General features: G+C 41.3%; 1 protein-coding gene across 1 annotated transcript in view; it reads right to left on the reverse strand.

The window, feature by feature from the left end:
* faf1 (Fas (TNFRSF6) associated factor 1) overlaps positions 1–18,975 on the reverse strand; it is a 100,373-nt gene extending 81,398 nt beyond the window's left edge. Inside the window, exons 1-7 of the mRNA XM_029707252.1 lie at positions 18,664–18,975; positions 16,274–16,342; positions 10,964–11,010; positions 7,133–7,368; positions 6,443–6,534; positions 6,145–6,236; positions 1,597–1,702 (exon numbers count right to left, since the gene is read on the reverse strand). Coding sequence (XP_029563112.1) covers positions 1,597–1,702; positions 6,145–6,236; positions 6,443–6,534; positions 7,133–7,368; positions 10,964–11,010; positions 16,274–16,342; positions 18,664–18,711 — 690 coding nt within the window. The 5' untranslated portion in view covers positions 18,712–18,975. The remainder of the gene's footprint in view (positions 1–1,596; positions 1,703–6,144; positions 6,237–6,442; positions 6,535–7,132; positions 7,369–10,963; positions 11,011–16,273; positions 16,343–18,663) is intronic.
* Positions 18,976–20,223: the final 1,248 nt, after the last annotated feature.

The raw sequence follows: 20,223 nt of genomic DNA on the forward strand, positions 1-20,223 counted from the left end.
TGATTGGTCGGCTATTTGAGCGAGTAAAGGGAGCGTTACTATTCTTGGGTAGTGGAATTACTTTTGCTTGCCTCCAGGCCTGAGGGCACACACACACACACACACACACACACACACACACACACACACACACACACACACACACACACACACACACCTTCTAGTAGGCTTAGATCGAAGATATGGCAAATAGGAGTTGCAATATCCGCCATTATCCTCAGTAATTTTCCATCCAAGTTGTCAGACCCCAGTGGCTTGTCATTGTTGATAGACAATTTTTCACCCCTTCCATAATCACTTTACGGAATTCAAAATAACAACGCTCGGCTTTCAAAATTTGATCAGTTATACTTGGATGTGTAGTGTTTGCATTTGTTGCTGGCATGTCATGCCTAAATTGGATAGCCTTGCCAATGAAAATATAATTAAAGTAGTTGGCAATATCAGTGCAATTTATGATGAATGAGCCATCTGAATCAATGAATGATGGAGCAGATTTTGCCTTTTGGCCCAAAACATAATTTAAGGTGCTCCAAAGCTTTTCACTATCATTCTATTGGCTGCAGAGTTTTTTTTCCTTTCTAACATCCTACAATTATACACGTGTTGTTATACTATGAGTGACTCAAACAAAACAAGATCAATGGCCCGATGCTATGACATTTGAATTTTAGATTCTCCGACTGTCTAGTTATTTTGGTTATTGTTTTTTTTTGTTTTTATTAAGTGTGTATACAAAAATTATAGCTCCATTATCTTTTCTACATACTTTACATCTGGTTTAAGTTGTTTAATTAAAGTTAACACTGAAAACATTTTTTTATTAAGAGAGAGCGATATTTTTGTGTGTGTGTGATAGAGAGATATATATATATATATATCTCTCTATCTATCTCTATGTCTTTGAGGGGCAACAACGATTTAGCAGGGGCAGACCACCACTGCTAAATGCATATAGGGAAAGATGCACTGACTGAATACCCACCCAACCACCCTCAACCCTCAGATCGAGCTGCAGCTGAGACTGTAATAAGTAAAAAGAGGGGCAAATAGGAAGCCAGTGGGCCCAGTATTAATATTTAATCTGCTACCAAATCCAGTGTTTGGTTTCAGATAGAGAAAATGAGCATGACCCGTTCCCAACCCATACTACACAAACACGTTTCTCCCAATGTTGCTTGCCAATTTGTCCTCAAACTGCTTTTCGCCCACTTAGAAAGTCACTGGCTGTGTGGACCTGATAGATGGGCAATCTTGGAGAAGAGAAATTATAACTACCAACTCTATTGAGGTGCTGCAGTAAGCTAACAATGCATCACAGCTGTGTGTAAAATTTGATCATTCATGTAGAATATTGATATGAATTCCTATTGTAGCAACATGGCTGAGCAAAACTTTGTGATTGCAGTTGGCGTTTATTAGAGTTGTATAGTCAATTCAAATATTAAAAATGTTCCTACTCAGTGATGGCAGTTATGTTTTATAAGAACTGTAATATCAATCAAACCTTACAACTATCCTACTGGTAGAAGGCCATATCTTGAAGACCTTTCAGCGCTGACAGGACATTATGTGAAGTGACAGAGGGCAACCCACCTCCTGTATGGTTCTGCTGCCAGGGAAGTTGAGGTTGTAGTCTCTCTGGGCTTCACGGTGGCTGATGACAAGCAGGAAGTTCTGATTTAATGACTCCTGAAGAACGCTGGAGAAGGAGGAACAAATAAAACAGAGTCAAGTGGAGAACAAGCTGAGACTAGTCAGACACTTATCCCTGCAGTGAGATGGCTCCCTGCGTCTCCCCTGGGGCTCGTGCCCACTCCTCCGTCTCTGTCCAGACAGGCCTGGTGCCGGGTCGCTCTTCTGCTCAGCAGCCTGCTAGCCTGCTCCCTGAGCCAGCATGGGGTGGTCAGGACACAGGGCACAGCAGTGACATCACACAATCTGTTCACAGCCCCCTCAACATTGCTGGTCTGGGAGACAAGTCAATGTATTGATTTGTCAGACTGATTTCTCTCAAAGTTGCTCCTATACATTGGGCCAGAGTAGTTAAGGGCAGACAAGTGGAGAGTTCTAGGCCCTAGCTTGCAGCTATGAGAAATGACTGAGGATGTGTACAGTACAGGAAGACACTGTGTGCTTCACAGAGAGATTAAAGTTTTGGACGCTTCACTTATAATAAACGTTGAGGTTAAGTAGCGGTTTGAGCAAACGCTCAGTCTGTGTTCGTGAATATGAATCGGAAGCTTAGTCCAAGCCAGGCAGTTAATCAGAGCTCAACTTGAAGCGAGGAGGAAAAGGATAGTCGGAATTAATATGTAGCACACATTAATTATGCAATCACTGCCTTAATCTGCGCAGATCTGGACGAGCTTATGTTAACAGAAGCTCAAATTTACTGTAATGACAGCATATTTACATTGACTAAAACTACGAAATCAATATGTAAATGTAATGTTTGTTGTAGCTAACCGGGAAGATTGAGAATGTGTGGTGTGGAAGGACTGGATGCATATGTAATGGGTTGAGCAGGGAGAGGCAGGCAGGAGAGAGGAATGGGAACTCACATAGGGGACCTAGCTAATATCGGCATGATTTGTTTAGACACAGTCCCGACTGATTCTGGCAGACGAAACAGCAAATGGGAAAAGTGGGTAGCTGTGTTGTAGCATTACCATAAGCCATTGTGAAGACAGCAATAATAATAAATAATATGGGGACTTATGGCTTTACACAGTAAACACTTTGAACGTGAGCGGACTATGTGGCCCATACTGTGAGGCATTTGTCTCCTCTGTTACTTAGTGATTTGGCTTCCAGCAAGTTGGTCGTATTGAGATAAAAGACCTAAGCAAATATACAGAGGACAATTAATATCTTTGCTTCCAGGATCCTACTACTGACTCAAAGTGCATTCAGCTCCTCTCATGATGTTCTCTCTACACTTGACTCCCATCAGGCTGTCCTGCGTCTGAGCGTTTGCGCCAGCCGTCAGTGACCTCTATATATGGAGGCACCGGGCCGTGTCCTCTCAGGAGTACTTGACACGGCATGAGGTGTTCTGAGTAAAATGTCATTTAACTTTATAGACAAAAAAAATCTACCATTTTGCAGGGGAGGAGCAATCTCAACAGATTGGTTTTATTCTGAGATAAGCCTCTGAGGGTCCCCAGGCACAGAGCAGACACACAGACCTTATTAAAATAGCCCTGCCAGAGAGACACACACTTTTCCCTTTACGTTAGAACACCACACAGACTGACCATCTCATCTGTGATGTATGCTCTAAAGAGGTCAAACTACAGGCAGACCTACATAACCATCCTACCTCCACATTCTGTATCCGCAACATAATACGCAATCTCCCATGATCTGGTATGTCTTGGTCTGCCATTTTGTCTCAAGACCAATCAGCATACTAATTGTTAATAATTTCCACTGATTTTTGCCAGCCAGAATCTGAGGCATCAGTATCTGAGGGGATAACAGACTGGGGAGGGACGCTGCAAATTAATACCAAATGTCTAATAATCCAATTGTATTTCACATTCAGAGTTCAAATTAAAATAACCTTCAATAAAACACACTTCCTGGAAGCAACAGAAATGGATGAGTCGCATTAAAATATAAATCACCCTACATTATTTATGCAAGAGATTAGCTCCATCTAGATACCCTCCTGTATTCACCGTCAGTCAACACAGACACCAGGAAACGTTTGTTTGGCTCAGGAGTGGATCTCGGTAACTACCTTTGAGGAGGGAGCGCTTGTCTGAAATCTCCAAAGCCTCCCAATTTATTTAAAATCAAACAGAGGATTGACTGAGTGGGCCTGGTGATATGGATAACTATTTGATTAGTCTGTTTGGTTTAGGTGTGCAGAGATGTGCTTTGAAGTAATTGCCTACTGTGGCTTTTATTTGTTAAGTTATGTCCCATGTTCAGAAACTGCTCCCAATTATTACAAAGGAATAGGAACTAAATCAGAGGTAAAATGTTATTTTAAACTCAAGCAATGAGTATATTACATATGGACACAAGTACTCCTTGCATAGTAATACACACACAAACATCCTAGTGAAGTACTAAATACTGAAGGTCTATTCCAGCAAGCAGTCAATATGATCTTGGAATAAATAAATTGCCACCAAACATAATTGCCTTTCATAACTTAAGGCAATAGTTAAATAAGTGTTAATGACATATACTAATCAAATTTGATTTAGGCCTACGTATTATTTCCAACTTGTATTTGATTTCATTGGCTTTTCAGCTTGCTGCCTACTACAAAGTCTCATTTCAATTAGAGTTATGCAGGCTTTAATACACCCTCTTCAGTACAACTCAGAAGGGCTACTGTACATCTTGGTTGTTCCCTGTGATTTAAAAAGGTGGTACCCAAGCTTGCCCTGCTAGTAGTGCCCTGTTTCAGCAGGTATTAGTACAGGGTTTGTCAGAGCGGTGGGATGGCAGCTCTGACAGCAGCAGACTTCCAGCTCTGTGAATGCGCTGCAACGGTTATTTTTAATGCCGCTGTGCTAACAGCTTGCCTGCCCTCCCTGTAGGAGGCCTGCCCTCCCTGTAGGAGGCCTGCTCCTCTGAGTGGTGTGATCTGTCACCCTCTTCCAGCAGCAAAGATCACAACAGGGTCGCCAGACACCCTCACCAAAATAGTTTATGGAGGATAATGAGCGCCTAACACTGAAAATGATAGCTATAGCACTAAGAAAATTGTACCACTAAGAGACACTGCAGTGGCCACGGTTAGCCAGAAAATAGCCATTAGCTGCCTGCTACACAGTCAAACCTCTACTTACTGGTTGTCAAAGCAGCACAGCCAACAGCATTCTCTCTTTTTGGATATCAACCCCCTACATATTTGTGAGATATTATAGAACCCTAACCATACAAAGCATTGCAATACTTGACCCATGCCGGTATCTGGCCATTTCTCTGTGTTTGATTCAATGGGTTCTGAGATGAACACGGGGGAAGAAACATGAGGCCAGCTGTATTGACTGTTGTCCTCCTGTCCGACACACATCGGTGCACAACGACTGCCATAGAACCGGAGTGACTCCTCATAATGCATGGCAGTGCCACGTGTCTATCTCCTCTGCAACCCCTCTGGGCCCGACAGCCTCCCTAATCAACACAGATAATTACACAGACACATCCCCTCCTGTTACAACCGACAACAGACACACTCCAACAGCACTTCAGCTCATCAAAAATTACAGGAGCAATGCCTTAGTGCCTTTCACACCATTCTCGCTCTACATTCGGTGAAATCTGAATAGGATGTTGCTAAAGTATGCTCAGATAAAGATTGAACATGTGTACAGCGTACAATCCTGACAAGCCTTATTGGTGTGGTTTGTTGCCATGCTGGTGAGCAGATGCACCAGAGAGAATTATTACAGTGAGTGGGATTTCCTTATTAGTATGAACTTTACCTGGCTGATATAGATGAAATATCAGATAAGTCACAAAACCAGCCTTCGTGACAGGATTATAGCTCAATGATGAATAGTATGACATTTTAGAAGGAAAAGTGGCTAAAGCCTCATTGGATTCATAAAGCTTGGTAGAATGACCTTCTAGAGTGGCTTAATGGATCCTCCACATTGAATTTCAAATTTCTCTCAAAATTACAGAAGTGAAAAAGCTGCTCTACTACTTGTATAGGAAGAGAATATTTTCAGCAACAAAATAAAGACTGGAAATAGCAACAAATACAGCAATGAAGAGCATTATTTACATTACACAAAGAATATTGCAGTTGGATTTCAGAAGCCTTCTGTGCACAAGGGTCAAATATCTTTGTTAATATTCAAATTGGAAGCTATTGTACAATATTCATGGCATATATTCCATAAACTATTTTTAAAATTACTTGGTGTACAGTGCCACCTAGTGTTCAACCCATATGAAAATGGCTTTGCTGGCAAAGTGGTGCAGTCCTGTTGATGTACCAGTCCTTTTGATGTGGGTAGCAATCAGTGTAACAATCGATGCTGCTGCATATTGAGGTACCAGAGGGTATTGGGTAAACAGTGTCAGTTACCTGCTAGGAATTGTTTGCTGGAGATAAAGTGACTCAAAACAGGAAACAAAAGATGAGTGTAACTGAGTCAAGTTGGGTACCTGTTTTGGCTGGTGCTGGCAGTGGGGGCGATATCTGGGGTCAGCACATACAGGCTGTTGTTCTTGGGCAAGTGTAAACTTCGTAGAACCGTCTGAGGACACAGGGACAGACCAATAAATAATACTAAGTGGTACTTTATCCATCCCCACTAGATGTGTGTGAGTGACATTTGTGAAACCTCATCCAATGTAAAAAATAAAAGATAAAACTAAAAAGGTGGCAAAGAGATGCTTTAAACATGCTCATTTCAAGAGATATTACATTAATCGAAACAATTGTTTTGAGAGAAATACTCACAATGTCAGATACGTCTCCACTTTTCCAACCCTTTAACTGCATTTTTGATATTGGGACCTGAAGCTCTGTCTCAAGAATATGTTTGATTTCCCCTACAAACAAGAAAAGGAAGAAACAAGTTGTAGTATTATGAACTGGCAGTTGGACATATCCCCACCTTATGATGGCAGTAATAGATGAGAAAACGTGTTTTCAACGCAAAGTACAAAATTCATTGTGTATTCATGAAATTTTACACCTTACCAGCAATTTACATTTGATTAAAACATTTGTAATACACACTTCCACTACCTTATCTTCACAACATAAATAGTTTCAACACTGGGTACAAGTGTGTAGATTCTGAGAAAGGGTTCATAGTCTAAAAACGAAAGCACTATACCTAGGTGTTGTACTGACCAACATCGACTCCTTTTACCAGAAACCCACAATATTTTGGATTCTCGGTAACACCACATCTGTAACACCCACATTCTCTCTGAGTAAGCAGTAAGGGTGTGTGATGTATTGTATTTATTATGGATCCCCATTAGTTCATGCCAAGGCAGCAGCTACTCTTCCTGGGGTCCAGCAAAATCAAGGCAGTAATACATTTTTTTTTTAAACATTACATTCACAACATATTAATGTAGTGGAATATTAGTGTAGGAACCATAGTATGAAGAGTAGTGTATGGTGAGCGCATCTCACCAACTGCGCTGCCCTCCTCTACGACCACTTCCACAGTGCGCTGGCGGTACTCCACCCGGAAGTTGAGCATGCGCGGCTGCCGCTCCACAATGTGTCGAGAGGGGAGGACAGGGCAGAAGGCTGAGGAGGAGGACGGCGGAGAGGAGGAAGACGATGAGGTGGCTGGTGGGGCCACTGCTGCCTCTGCTGTTGCTGCTTGGCTGTGAGGCCCATAGATGTTGGCCTGGGACGCCTCGCTGGTGGAGTTTTTGTGGGTTCAGACAGTAAGCAGAGGTTCAGAAAACATCAACACAGGGAGCATCATGTAGTGCAGTTCAATATCATATTGAATTGTATACAGAGTTAATTGTGTCTATAAAAGTAGAAAGTCTACCACCAAAATGGTGTAATTCTCAGACGATACCCAACATGCAATTTTACTCAACACCATTGAAATGCAAAAACAAAGCAAAATATTTCAGTAAACTCAAACATTTAGCCTGTGCAGATTTTAAAGGGTGTCTGAATACTTTATCCACTGCAGGAAAAAAATGAATGTCCACAAAATAGGCTAAAGCAGGGGTGTCAAACCAGGGATCCGATCCGGCCCACGGGTAGTTTGAGCAAAATAATAAAACTCACTTTAAAAACTACTAAAAACCAAATAGAAACTGTGCAGAGGTGATAAAGGACCTACATTCATACGGTTTCTTGACTGTGTCCAGCAAACTAATAATCACAGAAATGAAAGCTAGACAATGAGAGAGCATCGAAAAATTCCCAAAACGATGGGTAGAAACTATATAACACATTTTCAGGCCGGCCCTCCGGACCTCATTGAAACCCCTGGGCTAAACCTTGAAATAGCTTGAATATGATTTTTAAAATAATTTTTTATGCTTGTTGCTTCTTCCCTATCACAATGGTACAAGCAGCACTGAACAGAAATATTCAAAATCCACAAAATACCCACAGCCCCTTTTAAGGCAACAACAAGAGCCTCTCAGCAGCAATACAAACAGTTTCAGAGTCAGTGTAAACAGGCTTTAGTGGACAATATGGGCAGGGCCCAACAGATGCTGAATTGTCTGCCACAGAGCAAATTCAGTCTTATTTTGCTGCAGAGGCCAGAGACACAAAACGTCTTTTTTCTCAGCCTCTCTCCATGTCTAAGGCCTGAATTCCCTCGAGGCTCTGTCCCACACGGCAGTAAATAATGTATTTTCTCTCTCCCAACCCAGACAAAGACGCTTCTCTTTTCCTCGTGGGTCAGCACATATCGTGCTGGGAGAGAAAGCAGGGTCTTGCACAAAGGCTGTATTTATCCAACCTGATTACAATACCAAAAAGGTTAAAGACGTTGGGGGTTCTGAGGGCACGTAGGAAATCATTAGAGATCAATGTTCCGTGATAATGGCATAAAAACAACATACCGTACACAGAAACCACTTGTGAGGCTTGGATTCACCCACATGCAAGAATTAGGCCTACCATCATAGGCAGGTGGAAATGACGTTCAGGGAGAACAGAGGCTTGCTGTTGGCCATATACAAGGGTCTAACCCTCTGTAGGACAGGTGTTTGTCCATGCAGCATTAGAGATCTGCACAGGTGCATAATGACCTCTTATAAACTAAGAACCATAGAATAAGAAATATACATGCATGGATTTTAGGAAAATTAGATCAAGTCATAATCAGCTATGCAGTAAGCATTTACATATAGTGAGAAAACAAACTGACAGTTTGAGGTAACTCACCATTAGCTAGTAAATTCAGTGAGTGAAATAACAGCCAATACCGCAAATAAACACTTCCTGTACCTACACAAATTAGAAAACTAGAGTGCACTGATATTTCAGTTTCAGTATCTTGGTGCAAAACTGTTACACAGATGATTGTCATTCATATCCATCATAGAAGATGTTGGTGTGTTTGAGTTGTACTCTCATCAGGGGTGTAGACAACCAAAGAAACCATAACATGGTCTAACAATGAGGACATGCTACGCAATTTCTTAAACAGGATGAAAGAAGCAAAGTCAGAATTCACCCTAGACGGTAGGCTATACATTTCCCTTGCAACGTGATGGAAGGTTTTTGTAAGCATTCTAAACTACAATTTGAAACTTGCCACATTGATACTGAGGAGTGTTGACTATTATGAGTGTTAAAAATACAAAGGGTTGTTCCATGGCATACATCTAGATGGCACTCTCCACCTAGTCAGGAGGCAGGCTTGGGGCTAAGAGCAGGCCTCCAGCTGGCTCCGGTCACCTCAATGGAGCCGTTTACTGAGGAGGAGTGCCATCCTACGAGAGCAGCCTGGTGCCAGCCAGTATACGGGCTGACTGCAAGTCACACAGCCAGGCTCCATTCATAATTATGTGTGCCCTTAAGAAACCATGTTCTCATGCCCAAAGTCTTCAGAAACTCACAAAATAAACCGTTTAACAGAATGTGCCCAGTCAATGTATTTGTTCTTCAGCCCAGTGTATTCATGAGTTCGGACTGACCGTTGAGAAAAAACGTGAGCCACAATGCCTCAGAGGCTTTTTTCTCAGTAACTGTTTTAATTCCAGTTTTTGGGAAGATATTCCTCTCTATGTTCTTTCACATAAAAACACTTTTGCTTCTGTTGACACTCTATACTCAAAGAGCATACCAAATACACCGAGTTATATTTTTCTGCCTACCACTGAAATGCAGTAATTCAAAGCAATGTCAAGCCTACAACTTTGAAAATCACTTCAAACTATAACCACCCCCACAGTCTTTCACTTGATATTGCCCAGCTATGGGCTACAAATCTGGTTGTTTGATTTCTGCCTAATTTGGTGTTCAAATCTTGACTGAATAACTACATGACACTGAGCTTTGTGGGGGAAAAGAGATCCAAATCCTCAATTTCCTGCACTGATGATCACGATTGTTTCCATCATGTCACAGTTTGTGCCTACTCAATAGGCTTTGTACAAGAACTACAAATTCAAGAGGTCAAGTGACTGATGTAGCCATTGATTACTACATGTAGCCTGAATCTTCTGAACTCCTCAAATCGTAATCAGGCCACACAAGGTTATTGTCGTTTTAAAACATAAAACCTAGCTCTTGACATCTAGGCCTACACAGAAGAGACCACAGCTGCACTTTATAAAATGATAAAAATGTAAATAATTATTTTGCAGGAGCATGAACAAGTAACCACCATTGCTCCAAAATGTACTTTCACTGCGAGTTCTAGATACTACATTTCTATAACCTCTAGCAGAATTTCATACAAAATGATGTACTGCTGCTACACCTGCATTGCTTGCTGTTTGGGGTTTTAGGCTGGGTTTCTGTACAGCACTTTGTGACATCAGCTGATGTAAGAAGGGCTTTATAAATACATTTGATTGATATTCAGGTCAACAAAAAAAGGTTCTCGGCCTTGCCCACACCTGTGCTTACATAAAGTACATGAAGAGCATGTGCTACGGTAGTTTTGCATTCTAGTTTGTGAATTGAAATGAGAAATAAAGTTGATTTTGGTTTGTTTCTGTGTAGCAGGTAGAACGTCACATTGACGGCGACGCGTTTTTGCATATGACACTATGCCATATGATTCAGAGGGGTTGGGTTAAATGCGGAAGATACATTTCAGTTGAATGCATTCAATTGTAGAACTGACTAGGTATCCCCCTTTCCCTTCCCTTATGCTTACCTCCCATGTACAAGTTGTGTTTCCTATTTTGGTTAACATGTGACTTTTTGCAATATGGTCAAAACATTATTTTGAGGGGATGTTTAGAAAATGCACTGTGAACACTTGATTAACTTCTGAAGATGCAACAGTCATTTCTGGCATATTACCTTTGCAAGATCCCATTCTCTTGTGGCATCACACCATTGATGGCTGCCTGTAAAAAGAGAAAAGACCATGGAATAAAATGTGTCGCAAAGGATTACTCTTGAGAGCATGCATGTTCAAACAATGATAAATCAACAGTAAATGTTCCCATAACTATCTACTGCCAGTTCCTGCCAATAGAACTACAGTCATTTGAATTTCAAAGGCAACTTTTGGTAGCCATACGAGTGGCTGCGAGTGTCTCTACAGCAAATATAATTCTGAAATTAATGTTACTGTACTAACCTAGGATGATAGTCAGACACATTAGGTATAGGCATGCATTGATGGGCTATTCTTTTTTCTTTTAAAACAATTCGATTTGTATCATATTTGGACTCAATGCAAAGGGAATGTAATGCAAGCAAATGAGGGGGCACTGGTGCCCAAACGATGAACATATCATTGATGAGAAAGGAGGTTGAAGTATGTCGTTGGCCTCAGAATTGGGTGTGTGTGTGTGTGTGTGTGTGATATATATATATTTCTTTTAAACAGTGAAAGTGATTTAGGGGAACTGTTGAGGACAGAGCAGCGAGAGAGGACAATACTTGCAATGAGTTTATTTTTGGCCCATTGTTAGGAGACCTATTGAGATGAGTGCTCTAGAACACTAAGAAATGTCCAGCAGTGTTTCAAAACATTGCAAAATGTACCATCAACTAAAAAGTACATGAACATAAAATATTTTAAATTGGCAAAAATACCAGAGAAAATTGTAATTGTCAAAAATTGGGCAAGTATTTTAAGAAAAGTTTGTAAGTAGGTCTACTAGTGAAGCCACAAATCCATGAGAAAGGGCCACCGAGTATAACACTTGTTCGCTGTCCTGTCCCAACACACAGGTTTCTTTTGTACATTATGCTCAACCTAACAGCACCGAAAAGGAACTGCAAGTCATCACATTTACAGGTGCGTTTAACCACAGCTTTGGCTCCGCTTGCTTTGAAAAGCTGCCAGCACAAGAACAGCGCTCTGATAAATATAGCCCACCCCATCCAACACACACTTTATGATAAAGGGTTACATTGTGGAAATAAAGTAAAGCCGTTTCATACCCCCCCCTTTGAATATCAAACTTGAAATCAAAACTGACAGAAGACTTCCTTTATACGCCCATTAAAGAGGGGTGGTAGGTAGCCCAAATGATGTCTCACTGATAAACGGAGACACATGGCAATGATGGTGCCTTGTTGATTGAAACGTCACAATCAAGGTGACGATACATCTCAGTAATAAGTGTACCATTTTAGTTCAAATAGGAAACAAACTGAAATAGGTAATGAAATCACATACTGTGTGCTTTTAGCAGCTATGCTTTTTGATTCTTTGGTCATTTGAATTGGCTTACAAGTTGAAGTAACTAGAAAGCACCAGTGCTCACAGTTGTACTGTAGTATGATTTGATTTGGTCAGGTTCACCATGTAGACTAAGCCTTGGTGGATGACATGAGTAGAGAGTTGTGAATTAGGCCTACTTAGGCCTTCAATTTATATAAATAGGTCTTCATTTGATAAATGTATCTCAGCATACAGTAATTGGAGTATCAGTAGACATTACATAAAAAAAATAAAAAAAATATGGTTAAGCATAATATTCTAGAAACGACAACATTAGTTCTTTCAACGTAAAGCACATACTGAAATCTATAACTCACATTACACAAGGGTATGTGCTACACTAAAGCAAGGTCCCCAATAGGCGGTCTGGTGATTTTATTTGGCACCCCAAGTTGAGCAAAATATATTTTTTAAATATATAATTTGTTTCGTATAATATTTGTTGTTGGACATAAGACTATAATATCACCAGGAAATCTACTCAGTGATTTTAATTCAGGAAATCTGTTCAAGTATTCAAACACATAAATAGGAGGCATACGTAATGGTATTGCAATGTAATCAAGGTCCGATTCTGTTTGTCAAATATTATATCCATTTGGGATGGTTGCGATCAAATTTGCAGTGTACAATTTATTTAGAACTCTAACTAGGTTTCCACACAACCTATTTATGCGAGTAAAGTACAAAAATATCCCGACAGGCCTGATGGAAATAGCAAATTCATCTGTAAACTTTGTAAATGGCAACAAAAACAGGCTAGACAACATGGAATCTTTTGGGGTCTAAAATTCATTATTCGAGAAATGGCGACGGAAATGTCTTTATGCGCCAATATTGATATACGGTGCTCTCAGAAAGTATTCAGACCCATTGACTATTTCCACTCTGTTACGTTACAGCCTTGTTTTAAAAATGATTAAATAGTTTCCCCCACATTAATCTACACACAATATCCCATACTGATAAAGCAAAAACAGATTCATATTTTCAGCAAATCTATAAAAATAAAAAAAAAAGACATTTACATAAGCATTCAGACCCTTTACGCAGTACTTTGTTGAAGCACCTTCGGCAGCGATTACAGCCTTGAGTCTTCTTGGATATGACACTACAAGCTTGGCACACCTGTATATTGGGGAGTTTCTCCCATTCTTCTCTGCAGATCCTCTCAAGCTCTGCCAAGTTAGATGGGGAACTTAGCTGCACAGCTATTCTCAGATGTTTGATCGGGTCCAAGTCCAGGCTCTTGCTGGGCCACTCAAGGACATTCAGAGACTTGTCCCGAAGCCAACTCAATGCAGGAGTGGCTATGTGCTTAGGGTCGTTGTCCTGTTGGAAGGTGAACCTTCACCCCAGTCTGAGGTCCTGAGCGCTCTGGAGCAGGTTTTCATCAAGGATCTCTGTACTTTGCTCTATTCATCTTTCCTTCAATCCTGACTAGTCTCCCAGTCCCTGCAGCTAAAAAACATCTCCACAGCATGATGCTGCCACCACCACGCCTCACCGTAGAGATGGTGCCAGGTTTCCTCCAGATGTGACGCATGGCATTCAGGTAAAAGATCTTGGTTTCATCACACCAGAGAATGTTGTTTCTCATGGTCTGAGAGTCCTTTAGGTGCCTTTTGGCAAGCTCCAAGCCTTTTACTGAGGAGTGGCTTCTGTCTGGCAACTCTACCATAAAGACCTGGTTGATGCAGTGTTGCAGAGAGGGATGGTCCTTCGGGAAGGTTCTCCCATCGCCACAGAGGAACTCTGGAGCTCTGTCAGTGACCATCGGATTCTTGGTCACCTTCCTGACCAAGGCCCTTCTCCCCCGATTGCTCAGTTTGGCAAGGCAGCCAAATCCAGGAAGAGTCTTGGTGGTTCTAAATTTCTTCCATTTAAGAATGATGCAGGCCATGGTGTTCAATTTTAGAATAAGGCTGTAATGTAAATAAAGTATGGAAAAAGTCAAGGGGTCTGAATACTTTCCAAATGCACTGTAATAACTATCAAATCAAAGTAAACTTGGAGTCTCATGATGATACGTTGTGTGGTCTTCCCACAACAACTCAGGAAAGCATGCAGTAATTTGGTTACAGATTAAATAAGTTATGATAAACTTCACAGGGTGGTGAAAGTCCACGGTGATTTGCTTGATGCTCCTTTCCAATAAATGTTGAGGGTCTTACTCTGGTGACATGATGATCGTTGCTTGGCTGCAGTTTGACAAGTAAAAATAATCCTGCTCTTTTGACCATAATAATCTCATAATGTAGGCAATGCCCACACCGCATCTGCGAGCTGTTGGCTACAGCCCACGTGCCATCTGCCTGTGAATGTGCCTTAGGCATGCTGCAAGAAGGCATGAGGACTACAGATGCGGAGCAATAAATTGCAATGTCCGTACTGTGAGACGCCTAAGACAGCGCTACAGGGAGACAGGACGGACAGATGATCGTCCTCGCAGCGGCAGACCACGTGTAACAACACCTGCACAGGATCGGTACATCCAAACATCACACCTGTGGGACAGGTACAGGATGGCAACAACAACTGCCCGAGTTACACTAGGAATGCACAGTCCCTCCATCAGTGTTCAGACTGTCCGCAATAGGCTAAGAGAGGCTGGACTGAGGGCTTGTAGGCCTGTTGTAAGGCAGGTCCTCACCAGACATCACCGGCAACAACGTCGCCTATGGGCACAAACCCACTGTCGCTGGACCAGACAGGACTGGCAAAAAGTGCTCTTCACTGAGGAGTTGCGGTTTTGTCTCACCCGGGGTGATGGTCTAATTCACGTTTATCGTTAAAGGAATGAGCGTTACACCGAGGCCTGTACTCTGAAGCGGGATCGATTTGGAGGTGGAGGGTCCGTCATGGTCTGGGGCGGTGTGTCACAGCATCATCGGACTGAGCTTGTTGTCATTGCAGGCAATCTCAGCGCTTTGCGTTACAGCGAAGACATCCTCCTCCTCCTCCAAGTGGTACCCTTCCTGCAGGCTCATCCTGACATGACCATCCAGCATGACAATGCCACCAGCTATACTGCTCGTTCTGTGCGTGATTTCCTGCAAGACAGGAATGTCAGTGTTCTGCCATGGCCAGCGAAGAGCCCGGATCTCAATCCCATTGAGCACGTCTGGGACCTGTTGGATCGGAAGGTGAGGGCTAGGGCCATTCCCCCCAGAAAAGTCCGGGAACTTGGAGGTGCCTTGGTGGAAGAGTAGGGTAACATCTCACAGCAAGAACTGGCAAATCCGGTGCAGTCCGTGAGGAGGAGATGCACTGCAGTACTTAATGCAGCTGGTGGCCACACCAGATACTGACTGTTACTTTTGATTTTGACCCCCCCTTTGTTCAGGGACACATTATTCAATTTCTGTTAGTCACATGTCTGTGGAACTTGTTCAGTTTATGTCCCAGTTTTGAATCTTGTTATGTCCATACAAATATTTACACATGTTAAGTTAGCTGAAAATAAAACGCAGTTGACAGTGAGAGGACGTTTATTTTAGTGCCGAGTTCATAATGAAAACACACAAAAAAATCTCTCTTTTTTTAATTCGGTACATGAGAATTTAACCGCCAAAGTCATTTTTATGTGCACCGCGTCATCACACAGGCTTTTATGCGCAAAAAGTACATTTGAGGGAAACATCTGATGGGAAAAAAACACATTGTTTTTATGCGGATTTCACAATATTTGCATGGAAATCTTTGCCAATTTGATAGAAAACTAGCTTTTGTTCTGGCCCCCGAATATCTGCTCAAGAAAAAAAATTAAAATAGGCCCACGACTGTGATTGGGGACCAATGAGGTAAAGGCTATAGTCACTACAGTGGCCAGGTTGTTTAACAATTTTAATAGCAAAATAAGTATATAATATATTTTCAATTTAAAAGAAGAAAATGTCAGGTTCGTATGAGCTACTGTTGTGTGAACTTACCACTAAATCCCAATTATTGAGTTCTAAGAGCGTGATTGCCTCTGCAATGTTGTCAATGCCAGTGCAAGCCTGTGAGAAAAACAGAAGAGGTAATGTACATAAAACACAAGGACCAATAGAAAGTGTAATTGAGCAGTTATGATGCTGACCGAAAAAAACAATATTATAGATTTGATTCCTGCATTCGCAACATATACTGAATGTGCCACTATGACCTGTTCTGTAGCCTAAGTCACTTTGGATAAAAGCATCTGGTAAATAAACCAAAGCCAACTTTGACATCTTCTTACAAACTGACGAGTTTTAGCAGATTTGTTTCTTGTCCCTTGGGCTCGTGCGGTGGAGGAGATCTTCGAGGGCTATACTCAGCCTTGTCTCAGGGTAGTAAGTTGGTGGTTTGTTGATATCCCTGTAGTGGTGTGGGGGCTGTGCTTTGGAAAAGTGGGTGGGGTTATATCCTGCCTGGTTGGCCATGTCTGGGGGTATCGTCGGACGGGGCCACAGTGTCCCCCACCTCCCCGTCTCAGCCTCTAGTATCTATGCTGCAATAGTCTATGTGCCAGGGAGCTAGGGTCAGTCTTATATCTGGTGTAATTCTCCTGTCTTATCTGGTGTCCTGTGTGAATTTAATTATTCTCTCTCTAATTCTCTCTCCCCCCAGAGGACATGAGCCCTGGGACTATGTCTCAGGACTACCTGGCCTGATGACTCTTGGCTGTCCCCAGTCCACCTGGTCGTGCTGCTGCTCCAGTTTCACCGGACACGCTACCTTGTACCAGATCTGCTGTTCTCGACGTTCTACCGCACCTGCTGTCTCGACCTCTGAATGCTTGGCTATGAAAAGCCAACTGACATTTTCTCCTGAGGTACTGACCTGTTGCACCCTCTACAACCACTGATTATTATTTGACCCTGCTGGTTATCTATGAACATTTGAACATCTTGAAGAACAATGTGGCCTTAATGGCTGTGTACTCTTATAATATCCATCCCGCACAGCCAGAAGAGGACTGGCCATCCCTCAGAGCCTGGTTCCTCTAGGTTTCTTCCTAGGTTCCTGCCTTTCTAGGGAGTTTTTCCTAGCCACCATGCTTCTACATCTGCATTGTTCTCTGTTTAAGGCTGGTTTCTGTATAGCACTTTGTGACATCTGCTGATTGTAAAATGGGCTTTATAAATACATTTGATTGATATTAAGATATTGGGTTAATAGCTAACTTTCAAAAAGTTCCACATTCCAAATGTTCCTAATGGACAGTGAGCTGAAAGTACACTGCTCACATAAATTGCCATTATCAATACCATAACACTGAATGATACTGTAATTTACCTGGTATCAACCACCAAATTAATCTGGTCCTCAAAGAATGAGGGTCCTCCACTCAGTATATCACTGGGTGGTTTCACTGACTGGTCATTATCAGTATAACGACATGTTTCAGTGGCCTATAAGTATTTACATTGCACCAACCAACTATGCTCAAGCTAGTATTAGTGCTACATTGAAAGAATGCTTTTCCAGAATTATTATTTACCTCCATGTAGCCTAATGTGGATTAACGAGAAACTAAAAAGGAGTGCATGTAGCACTGACAGCTTAAACTGTGTTCCTCAGTTTTTTGTGGCCCTGTTATTTATTCAAAGACCTGTAAATTGTCAGGATGAGGAGCTCAAGCGTTCAACACTAACGTTACATTTACAGAGCTTGGAAACATGCACAAGAAATGCACGCTAGTGATGTCACTTGATAGTTTAGCTAGCTAGCCTACTCAATAGTGACCAAGCAAGTAACATTAGTTAGCTACCTAACGTCAGTTGGAGAGTTAAGACAACACAAGTTAGCTAGCTAACCAACTCAGTTGAGAACATTTACAATTCATACATCATATATGTTCGCTGAGAAATGACAAAGCAAGCTAACGGTAGCTATATCATTTTTAAATTCCTCTATAAATAGCTACCTATCTATGATGAGCCCAGCTTTTACTAACTAGCTAGCTTTTAAGCTAACAACTAACGTTGGTTCGCTAAATTGACGTCTAACAGTACTGTTAGATAGCTACCAGACATACTGGTATATCATATTGCTGACTTCAGATAATTTTGGGGCAGACAGCTTTACGAAATGCTATGCAACAATGTAATTATTTAGTAGGAAACTCGGTCTTGCGTCTAGACGTAACGTTAGCTAGTTAACGTTAATTAGTAACGTATCTAATGTTCGCTAGCTATCGTGCTAGCTAGCTTGCTAGTAAGCTAATGTATTTGCCGTGTCAGCTGGCGAGACATTGCTGTTGACGTTAACACTGCCTATTGTTTAACGTTAAGGTTCAACATAATTAAACTAGGAATCTAGATAGTTTTGTATCCTGAGGAAAGTCGGAACCCACCTGAAAGTCAGCAAGAATAATTTCTCTGTCCATGCTATCGGAGGCCATCGCAGTGACTGCTTAAACGCTATTCTTCGTCTAGCTATCGCTTGCTTTCTCGCCTCACTCACTCAAGCAAATGGTGAGTACGATATCATGTAAATATCTGCTTAAGTAAACTCAATACATACATACATATATATTCATATATATATGCGGCAGCTATGTAAGTTGCAAATGCCGCACTTTGGGTTGGGTTTTACGACTTAATGAATTTCAATTCTCTGTTATCGTCACTTTTTTTCTGGTTGGTATTCACGGCTTTGTCTTCTCTTTACGGCAATCGCAAAGTGGGATAACGTAATAGAGATTGATAGAGGACTCATCTTTATATCTGTGCCATAGAGCTCGCCAACTTGTAGTCCTAAAACCCGGAAAATAGTTATCTCTGGTTCTTTCAGCTATCGCTATATGGACAATTAATGGGGAAAGAATATGATTTTGCAATAAACGCAGAAAATAAGGTCTTAAGTTAACACAGGCTTAGGAGATCGTATACGTTTTGTTCTATGAGATAATAGTAGCCAGTTAACATTACTATGAATTATGAAGCCTTTATGTGATTTTTTAAATAACATACATTCTTCAAAATGCACAAAAAATTATGTTAGCTGATTAACATTATCTCATAGAACAAAACATATAAGATCTCCTAAACCAGTGTTTAGGCTACCACAGACCTTATTTTCAGTTTTTGTCCAAAAACCCTACTAAAACGCCATTCATTTTCTAAATAGACTTTGTTCAATGAACCATAGCGGAGTTAGTGCCCACAAAAAGACGCCATTACTATTTCTCTATTATAGACGGGTTGGATGTTTAGCAACACAACCGACTCGTGAGCAACTATGGGGAAAACAGACAGGGTTGGCTTAGATTATTATTCTGTTATTGACTGTACATTTGTTTATTCCATGTGTAAATGTGTTGTTGTTTGTGTTGCACTGCTTTGCTTTATCTTGTCCAGGTCGCAGTTGTAAATGAGAACTTGTTCTCAACTGGCCAACCTGGTTAAATAAAGGTGAAATAAAAAATATATATAAAACATTTTTAAAAGATTGTTGACAACATGTAAATTATATTTTGTCTCCAATGTTTATTGAAAACACAAATACATTTGCACAATGAGCATTTGTTACCTCTCAAATACATCATTACAGTTGTTGGTTAGCTAGCTAGCGAATTTGAGCCATATTAGCATTGACATGAAATCAGCCAAAACACCTCAAAACAAGACATGGTATCAAGAACAAGATGAAACTAGCTCAAACGAGTCACTTATGATTCCCATACATGGCAGTTTCTTGTAATTGTTGGTAGCTATCTGGCCATCCAGAATCACAACAACTCCCCATTGACGCGTCCGCATCCTTTTTGTGACGTTGTCAGCTAACCCATCTAGTGTCTGTGACAGCATGGGCACAGTGCCTAATGAGGCAACAATCCATATGAATCCCCACCAAGTTGACTGGGCCTACTTTGACTACTTTAAAATGGTGGAAGCATAGTGGAAGTCCTCAA

The sequence above is a fragment of the Salmo trutta genome, chromosome 22, assembly GCF_901001165.1.
Source record: "Salmo trutta chromosome 22, fSalTru1.1, whole genome shotgun sequence".
NCBI classification, from domain to species: Eukaryota; Metazoa; Chordata; class Actinopteri; order Salmoniformes; family Salmonidae; genus Salmo; species Salmo trutta.